Source organism: Portunus trituberculatus, chromosome 19, assembly GCF_017591435.1.
Source record: "Portunus trituberculatus isolate SZX2019 chromosome 19, ASM1759143v1, whole genome shotgun sequence".
Classification (NCBI taxonomy): Eukaryota; Metazoa; Arthropoda; class Malacostraca; order Decapoda; family Portunidae; genus Portunus; species Portunus trituberculatus.
Window position 1 is genome coordinate 11,248,438 of NC_059273.1, and position 9,946 is coordinate 11,258,383.

General features: G+C 40.9%; 1 protein-coding gene across 2 annotated transcripts in view; it reads right to left on the reverse strand.

The window, feature by feature from the left end:
* The window catches only part of LOC123506017 (cell wall integrity and stress response component 1-like), a 16,605-nt gene extending 7,428 nt beyond the window's left edge, over positions 1-9,177 (reverse strand). Inside the window, exon 1 of one of the 2 annotated variants that reach the window (XM_045257835.1) lies at positions 9,033-9,177. In XM_045257835.1, the coding sequence (XP_045113770.1) occupies positions 9,033-9,044 (12 nt within the window). In that variant the 5' untranslated portion in view covers positions 9,045-9,177. The remainder of the gene's footprint in view (positions 1-9,032) is intronic. The other variant, XM_045257836.1, reaches the window with a different exon arrangement.
* Between the last annotated feature and the right edge of the window lie 769 nt (positions 9,178-9,946).

A 9,946-nucleotide genomic window follows, 5' to 3' on the forward strand; every position in this document is an offset into this window, starting at 1 on the left:
GAGAGAGAGAGAGAGAGAGAGAGAGAGAGAGAGAGAGAAAACAAACAGGCTGCAGAGGGAAAGGCTTGCTTGGGTGTGAATAAAATCTGAAGGGAAGGCAACCGAGGCAAAAAAGAAAAGGAAAGAAAAAGAAAAAAAAAGGCAATCATGAAAGTGAGAGTGAGAGGCTCCAAAAATAGAAGATTTAATAGACTGAAAAGTCAGAATACAATGGGAGTGTGTGTGTGTGTGTGTGTGTGTGTGTGTGTGTGTGTGTGTGTGTCCAAGATTAAGATAAACAATAAGAAACCCCAACCTTGATATTGAGCACTAATGGCGTATGAGAGAGAGAGAGAGAGAGAGAGAGAGAGAGAGAGTGGTTCTGACGGTACACAAATGGGGATATCCGAGGTGGGCGAAGATTGGCGCAGTAGGGCGGGCGGCATGCAGTGAGCCGTGTACCGCTGCAGGGGGAGTGCGTGCAATGCAAGGAGCAGAAGAAATTAACATACTTGCATTAACTTGCATTACTTATACTTACCCCAATCCACCACCAATATCACCACTATCACCACCACTGCCACCACCACTGCCACCACCACCATCACCACCACCATCACCATTACCAACTATCTTTTCCTGCTACCTTGTTATGACTACATATTTTTTTTTCCCTCCAACCACAATCACCACCACCACCATCACTACCACCACCACCACCACCACCACCACTATCTTTTCCTGATATCCTGTTATGACTCCCTATTTGTTTTCTCTCCAACCGCAATCATCACCACCACCACCACCAGCTTATTTCTTGCGACAACAATTATCCCCCACACCACTATCACCTTTCCTCTCTACCTCAATCACCACCATCACCAGTTCCCTTTCCTCACCACACCATCTCCACTATCATGAGTACACTATTGTTTATATATACGTAGGATCACAAAGTGTTAAATATCCTTCTGTTTTGATAATAATAACTCGTAACATAAGATAAGATTGATAATGTACACGCATCCACTTTATCTCATGTTCTGAAACCCTTGGCTGCATCTCAGTTCTCAAAAAGATTCTACAGGGGAAGAAAATTTTAAGAATTTTTTTTTATGGTTCCATCGACAAATGAACAAGATCTATACATTATCAGCAGCGGAAGCATTCTCGAAAACCCATCTAGTCATCTTTGTGGCCTTTGAAAACAGTCTTAGTGAGAGAGCAAGTCCTTTTAAATACAACCCGCTCATCACTATGAATACCAGTAGAGGCTAAAATAGTAACACGGCATCACCACATAGTCACCACAATCAGTCACCTCCTTGCACTTTCTACGTCCCTCTATCACATCTGTCCTTTGCTTGATTTAAGGACGAAAGAGAGGAGAGAGGTAAAGAGAGAGTGGTCTAGATCTTGGCATTGTTTAGGGGTGTGGTGGTCTCGTGCGTTGTGAGGCACGAGGAAGGAGGGAAAGGTCTTGTGGGTGTTTTCTTGTAGTTTTGAAAGGGAAAGCAGCAATAGTAGAATGTCGAAACTTTGAGAGCGTGTGGCTGGACGAGTGGTCTAGTTGCGGGGAGCATAACACGTTTCCTCTACTGACGGACTCCTGAATATTCCACTGTAGTAGAGGAAAGTAAGTGAAATGGTGCCCGTAAGCTAGAAGGCAGTGATTGTAGACGTCAAGAGACAGGGTGTGGCGGCGGGAAGTCCAAGGAGGAGGGATTGGAGAGCGTTTCAACTATTTCTCTCTCTCTCTCTCTCTCTCTCTCTCTCTCTCTCTCTCTCTCTCTCTCTCTCTCTCTCTCTCTCTTTTTTTTTTCACAAAGGTGCAGTTAATTTCATTGTGGAACAGCTGAAGGTTACGTTGTGGTGGTGGTGGTGGTGGTGGTGGATGGGGAGGAAGTAGAAATAAATCACTGTTGGAGTGAAAGGTGAGAGGGAAGGAAGAGAATTAAAGGTAACGAATGATGTGTAATGAGAGCAACAATAATAATGATTAGTTTTTTGCGCACTCCCATCACCATCACCACCACTATCACCATCACCACCACTATCACCATCACCCATCACCACCATCATCACCACCCTCACCATAAACAATAACACCATAACCGCCATCAACAACAGGAATAACAATAACAAACAATTTTAGTGGTATGATAGTAGTAGAAATGATGATGATGATGATGATGATAAATAAGATGATAATAACGATTTAATCAACAAGAGAATACGTTTAATCAACAAGAGAATACGTGGCCACACACACACACACACACACACACACACACACACACACACACACACACACACACACACACACACACACACACACACACACACACACACACACACACACACACACACACACACACACACGTTTGCCAATGACTCTGCGGGAAGTGAGTGAATGATTGAGAAGAGAAAGAGTGAGTGAGTGAGTGAGTGAGTGAGTGAGAGTGAGTGAGTGAGATGCATCGAAGAAGTAATGAAAATGTTGCAAAATATTTCTTACACTTCTCCTTTCTTTCCTTTCCATTCCTCCCTCCACCACTCCCAGCCATTCTCCCATCTTCTTCCATGCCTCCTCCTGCGTCTCATCTCCTCTTCCACTTCTTCCAACCTTTCCCTTCCTCTTGCCAACTCGGACATCCTACTTTCAACTTCCCTTTGTCTTCTCTTCCGTGCTCTTTTTTTTTTCTTTTTCCTATTCATCTCCTCACTTTCTTTCTCTTCATTCCCTCTTTCCATCTTGCTTTGTGCTTTTCTCCTTCCCGCCTTCCTGTCCCTGTTGTTCAATTAATCTTTTTACTTCCCCTTGTCTCACCTCTCACCTCCCACTCTTCCTCGCGTCCCACATCTTCCCCCTCTTATCTGCGCTACCCAGGATGGCTTGTTCAAGGTATTCATGTGTTTTCATCGGAAGAACTAAGAAAAAAAATACTTCTCATTTATATTTGCTGCGTGTGTTTGTTTTCCTTGATGTCTGTTTTCTGTTTATTTCTTTCGTTATTTTTTTTATTTATTTTTTTCATGGGAATGGTAGAAATTTAAGTCGAGGTTTGAACACCGGGAAATTATCAAGGAAAAAATCATGATCGTGACAGTAAAATTTCTCTTTATATTGGTATTTTGTTTTCCTTTTTTTTTTTTTTATGCTGCTCTTTGGTTACAAGATAGCGTGTCCGATACACACACACACACACACACACACACACACACACACACACACACACACACACACACACACACACACACACACACACACACACACACACACACACACACACACACACACACACACACACACACACACACACACACACACACACTCACTCTCTCTCTCTCTCTCTCTCTCTCTCTCTCTCTCTCTCTCTCTCTCTCTCTCTCTCTCTTCTCTTAATTTCTCTATTGAAAAGATAGACAAATAAAACAAAACAAGTATACAAAAGGATGTAAATAGACAGACAGACAGACAAGCAGATAGATAAACGGACCAGAAACCAGACACTCCATTTTACAAGCAGAAACAGAACCAGAAAGCAGAACCGGCGAACCACCAAGGCAGGAAAAGCGCTCTGTCAGTCTGTCACAACCCGTCCATAACACATTCAACTCCTATATGCTTCTCTCATCAAGTCTATATTTTTAAGCACTCCTCTCAAACAAGGTCTTTTTTGGGCCACAGAGATGCTTAAACTGGTTCTGATGGGTGTTTTGCTTATTGTTGAAGCAGAGGAAGTGTCAAACCATCATTAGAATCATGGAAAGTACTTTGAAAATCCCAATCATATCCACTAGTGACTTAGGCCGGTGTTCCGAAACCTTTTGCTCCCTCACCATCACTGCTTTCCAAAGGCTCCAGTTGAAGGTACTCGTGTTTTTAAGAGTATTTTTTATGATTCTGGTGATAGATTGGCAAGATTTCTAGTTTATTAAAAGGAGAAACTGTCTTGAAAACCCGGCTAGTCGTCTCTGTGGCCTTGCAAAATTGTCGTAGTGAAAGGAAAAGGCGTTTCTAAATTCTGTTTAAATGTGAGCAAGGTAAGGTGAAGAAGTGTTTTGAGAATGCGATGCTCAGTTTCTCGCAGTCCGTCTTGTGTTTAATTATCACTAAAATCATGGAAATACGTTTGAAAACCCCAATAACTTCCACTAACCCATGTTGAAAGTAGTTGTGATGAGGTACTGAAACATTTTAAGAGTGTGATGCTGAGTCTCTCTCCGTCTGTCTCGTGTGAGGCCTCAAGACAAATGAGGGTTGAGTTAGCAGTAATTGTATTAGAGTCATTGTCAAATATTTACTCCCGCGGCAGAGCGAGACCGCTTTAAATTTCACACTTCGAGAAGGGAAAAAAATAAATCTAAAAGTCATTGTTTAAAGTATTTTAGGAGAAGTACTGTTGCCTTTTTGTTCTGTATACAGTTAGTTGCTGGAAAATGTAACTGTATTTTTAGTTATTGTTTTTTTTCCAAGAGAACACAAGAGGAATATTATTTAAAGTATCGTCACTTCTTTTCCTTTTCTGTTATATGGTAATGGCTGTTGAGAAATTAATTCCTAGTACCTTTTTTCAATCTTTTATTACCCAAGAGAGTGAATTCAGTATCTTTTTTATCTTTTTATCTTATATCTTTTCATCTTTTCTACTTATAAGGGTGAAGTCTTTATCTTTTTCACTTACGGTGTGAATTCTTTATCTTTTTTACTACTATCTTTGTATTTAATTTTTTTTTACTTACGAAGGTGAATTCAGTATCTTTTTTATTTTTTATCTTTTTTATCTATTCATCTTTTTCTATTTATGAGGGTGAAATTTTTTTTTTTTTTTTTTACTTACGGTATGAATTCTTTATCTGTTTTACTGACTACTATCTTTTTATCAATTTTTTTTTTTTTTTTTTTTACTTACGAGGGTGAATTTCTTATCTTGTTTTACTTAGGAGGATTACTTCTTAATGTTATAAGGACCCAGAGGTAAATTGAGACGTGTGGGGAATTCCGGGTGTGTGTAAGAGGGGACAGGAACACACACCGTACACACACTTGCTGAGGTGGAAATAGGAAATGCATGAGGTGATATTTTTACCAACCTGCGTCATTGCATTCGTAAAGGCACTCAGGAATTTACGGAAGCTTAGTGTACTGGTGAATATTTCCTCTTGCCTTCTGTGTCTCTATTTTGTCATTATCATTATCTTCATGTTTATCTCATCATTATTTTATCATCATCATCTTTGTCTTGTTGTTGTTGTTGTTGTTGTTGTTGTTGTTGTTTCTTCTTCTTCTTCTTCTTCTTCTTCTTCTTCTTCTTCTTCTTCTTCTTCTTCTTCTTCTTCTTCTTCTTCATCATCATCATCATCATCATCTTCTTCTTCTTCTTCTTCTTCTTCTTCTTCTTCTTCTTCTTCTTCTTCTTCTTCTTCTTCTTCTTCTTCTTCTTCTTCTTCTTCTTCTTCATCTCTTTAATCAATATACAATGACTATTTTACCATGTACTCTTCACCGCTAATAATCCAGCATCTTTTAATCCTCAATCTCTTCTCCTCTTCCTCCTCCTCCTCCTCCTTGTCAGATCTCAGGCATTCAGACGTCCATATAACGAACCGTGATCTAAATTCCTGAGCGTGAGTTGCATAATGAAGCGCATTGTTCCCAGTGTCATGTTGCACCTTTAAGGCTGTCTCGAGTCTGAGTTTAGGGGAGAGTGGTGGTGCAACAGCGATGGGCGTGGACCAAACACTTCAGCCTTCTTTGTTTTTGCAAGAGTGGTTATGGCCAAGGGCAACTAAAAAATAGTAAAACAATGATGATGAGGAGGAGGAAAAAGATGATAATGATAATGAACAAGATGAAAATGATGATAGGGATGAAGGTGCAAGAAGAAGAAGAAGAAGAACAACAACAACAACAACAACAACAACAACAACAACAACAACAACAACAACAACAACGAAAACAACAACAACGAAAACAAAAACAACAAAAGAGAAGAAGCAGAAGAAAAGCAAAATAAAGATAATAATAATAATAATAATAATAATAATAATAATAATAATAATAATAAGAATAAGAATAAGAAGAAGAAGAAGAAAAAGAAGAAGAAGGAGAACACGAACAACAAGAACAACAAGAACAACAACAACAACAACAACAACAACAACAACAACAACAACAACAACAAGTCCACTGGAGTACCAATTCCCCGAAAGTAGCGATCAACCAATTTTAGAGGTTAGCTATTGAAAGAGTCCAAGTCATAGGCAGCGGGAAATATAGGAACAGGCAAGGAGTTCCAGAGTTCACCAGTGAAAGGGATGAAAGAATGAGACTAGTGGTTAACTCTTGCATCAGAGAGGACAGAAGAAGGGTGAGAGAAAGTAGAAAGTCTTATGAGCTTGTTAACTCCTTCAATACTGAGACACAGTTTTATCATGAGTTTTGTTTATGATTAGACGGTTTTATTGACATTAGGAAGGATCTATGGAGGTCACAAGATTAATGGCCACAGTTTTCACTATTTCAATCTCCCACATGAGTTTTTGAAGCTGTATAAAATCACCAAATAGTAAGCAGAAAGAATATGGAACGCGTTATGGTACCGAAGAGATTAACGCTTTTGACCGAGAAGAACTGTCAATCTGTCACAGCCTGTCCATATATTCAGCTCGCCAGTTTGTGTGAAGCATTCCGTTTTCTTATAAGGAGTGTTTACAAAAACCACAAAAATTAAACAGGTTCTTGTGATGCTTTTTCCTACTGATGATGCAGCAGAGCCCTGGCAAACTTTTCCTAGTCATCAAAACGCCTTGAAATCCTGTACAACTCCCTCTAGAGACTCAAAAATAAGAGAGGGAAAACGTTGAAATACACGAGATGGAAATACAATAATGGTACTGATGATGATGAAAGTGATGACGATGATGACGCACCGTACTTCTTAATTGGTCTTTCGTCACCCTATCTTCGAGTCTACAGCGCGGCGTCACCTAAATAATCCGCTAAGGTGCTGAGTCAGAGATTAGTTCCTGACCTCACGCTGTCTCGACCATCGCCCCTAGAGCCATTCGTTGTGAAGTAAGGTTTGGTTTGAGTTAGCAAAAAAAAAAAAAAAAAAAAAACGGGTCATGTTTTAATTGGGTTAGATTAGGTTATAAAAAATATAATTAGGTTAGGTTTTATTTGAATTAGGTTAGGTTAGGTTAGGTCAAAAGTATTAGTTTAGTTTTTAATTGGGTTAGACAAGGTTGTAAAAGAATTAAAATAGGTTAAGTTAGATTAGATAAAAAAAGGTAGGTTAGATTTAATTGGAATTAGGTTAGGTTAGGTTAGGTAAGAAAAAGAACATGTTAGGTTTTAATTCGGTTAGATTAGGTTGTAAGAAATAGGTTAGATTAGGTTAAGTAAAAAAAAAGTTAGGTTAGGTTTAATTGGGTCAGGTTAGGTAAAAAAAAATAGGTTGAAATAGGTTAGGCTTGGGTTAACATTGGGTTTGGTTAGGTTAGGTATAGGTTAAGTTGAATTTGGATTAGGTTAGATTGGGTTTTTTAAGGGATTAGGTTTGATTAGCTTAGGTTCGCCCATAGCTTTGCAGGAAACACTGATTAACTCTTCTCACCAAGCCTTTCAGCGCCTCTCAATGTCAACACTTATCTACCTTCTCACGATTCACTCTTTATCGTTACCCTTCCCGTCATAGCCTTGCGGAAATCACGAACTAGACACGCACTGAACACGCACCGGACAAGCCCTGGACACGCACTGGACATACGATATTCTCTCATTACCAAACCTGTCATCTCAGACACAACACAGCGCCTGCCTCAACATGCTTCACAACATTCACACCACAATACCTGTCTCGCTAATGGATTCTGCGCGCCCACGTCACGCACCTTTCTGACCTGCCTCTCTCCCCGCCTTGTTTAGACCTTACATCCGCTAAGCACTGAAGACAAGGCTCGTCTCGCCGCCCTCTGTAGCTCTTGGCCTCGTTTTCCTTCGCTTGGTATTGTTATTGTAAGATTCATTGTTTTGTTTTTTATGTTCAATTTTTTTTTCAAGGTGTCACGAATCGTCATCCTTCCTAATGTATTTCTATTGTATTATTCTGCCTGTGTTTGTATTATGTGGGTTTTCTTTCTCTTTTCTTTTCTGTCGCCTTTGCGACTCTGATGTGAATTGAGAGTCTTTGATGCAGCCACTTCTTGTCACTATTCAGCCTTTTCTTCATATTCGTTCATTGTCTCATCGTTGTCACAGTCCCGTTTCTTCCTTTCTCTTTAACCGTTCCGAGGGCTGAACGTTTTATCATTGCTGCTTTCACTGCAAACACTCACGGCTTCCCAGTCACGAGCTGAGCCACTCGAAGACAAACAGAAGGGAGGTGCATGCAGGCAGACACACACACACACACACACACACACACACACACACACACACACACACACACACACACACACACACACACACACACACACACACACACACACACAGGAGGCGCTGGTAGGTGACGAGGGACGAGGTGACGAGGTTCTTGTGGCCGCGGCAGTGGTGGTGTATGAGCAGAGGGTGGTGATTAGTGCAAAGTTAGAGGAAGTTTAGTTCGATCTCTGTATACATTGGTGCACAACTCAGCACAAGGATACAAAGGGGAAAATGGAAGACCTGTTGAAAACTATGCGTTCAGAAACCAGGACTCTTATTTTGGAAACGCTTAAGGATCTCGTAAGTACGGTTTTCAAAGGCCTTAAAGATAATCATTCAAATTTTCGTGTTTTTTTTCAGTATTGGTGATACAGAGTTCTTATTAAACTATCACTAGAACCTTTGAAAACAGTAACTTCCACAAGAACCATCCAAACACCCTTGAAAGTTCCGATAACGTCCGTTGTAATTGTCTTGTCAAGCCGGGATAAGATATAGAATCGTTTTGGAATAAGATCCTTAATAGTGGAGTAGGTGCAGCAGTCGTAGTCTTGGTCAGTCAGTCCCCATCAGCGTCGCTCCTAAATGTCTCTTCCGTTCGTGGACGGCACCAGCTACTCACCCTGAGGAGCATGGCGGGGAGGGAGTGAGGTGAGCTGGACCGATGAGAGACTGAAGGCACACTGAAGCGAGGGCGGACCACTCCAGCTCGCCTCAGACTCGGGAGAAAGGTCCTCTTCCACCACCACCACCACTACCACCACCCCGCCGCCGCCGCCACACCACCCTCGTCTCACGGTCACACTCAGGTTTGTCTCTCCTGACGTCATAGGAAGCTAAGGACTTGATTGGGTGGGTTTGGCGGGCCCTTCAGCGTGACTCACCCCTCTTCCCACCCATCGCGCTGTGTTGTCACGGTGATGCTGTGATTTGTTGCTGTGTGCTGTGCAGATGAGTGATGCTCGGCCTGGTATATTTAAACGTTTTATTCTCTCGATAGATTGATTTTCTGAAGCCACACGAATCATTTGTCATGTTTTCATAGGTGTCTTTACCACTGATGATGTACAGTCATTGTTACGTTGTTAATAAGATACAAAGGATTTTTAATAACATCCCTAGAGCATGTCGAGTTTTGTGGAGATTAGACGAGGAACATTTGGATCTCGCCGAGGGTGCAAATCTCTAGAAACATCAAAGTATCAATAGAATAAGTAACACCTTTTAAAATTCTAATATCTTGAGCCCGTTGAATTATGTGGAGATAAGACGAAGGAACGTTTAAGAACAAGTCCTGTGTCTCACTGGAGCTGCAACCTCTCACCTCTCGTGCCGCCTTGCCGAGAGGGGGAAGGGACGCTGCTGGTCACTGGTGAGGTTAAAGTTTGTTGACTTTTGCCTGTGGTGAAGTCATTGCATAAATAATTACTTGCAGAAATGAGAAAAGTGAGATGCTGGTGATATTAATAGTCTTTTCTAGGTCGTGTTAATCCCTGGTGGGTTCGAACGCTCTTGCATGTTGCCACCAGTAATTTC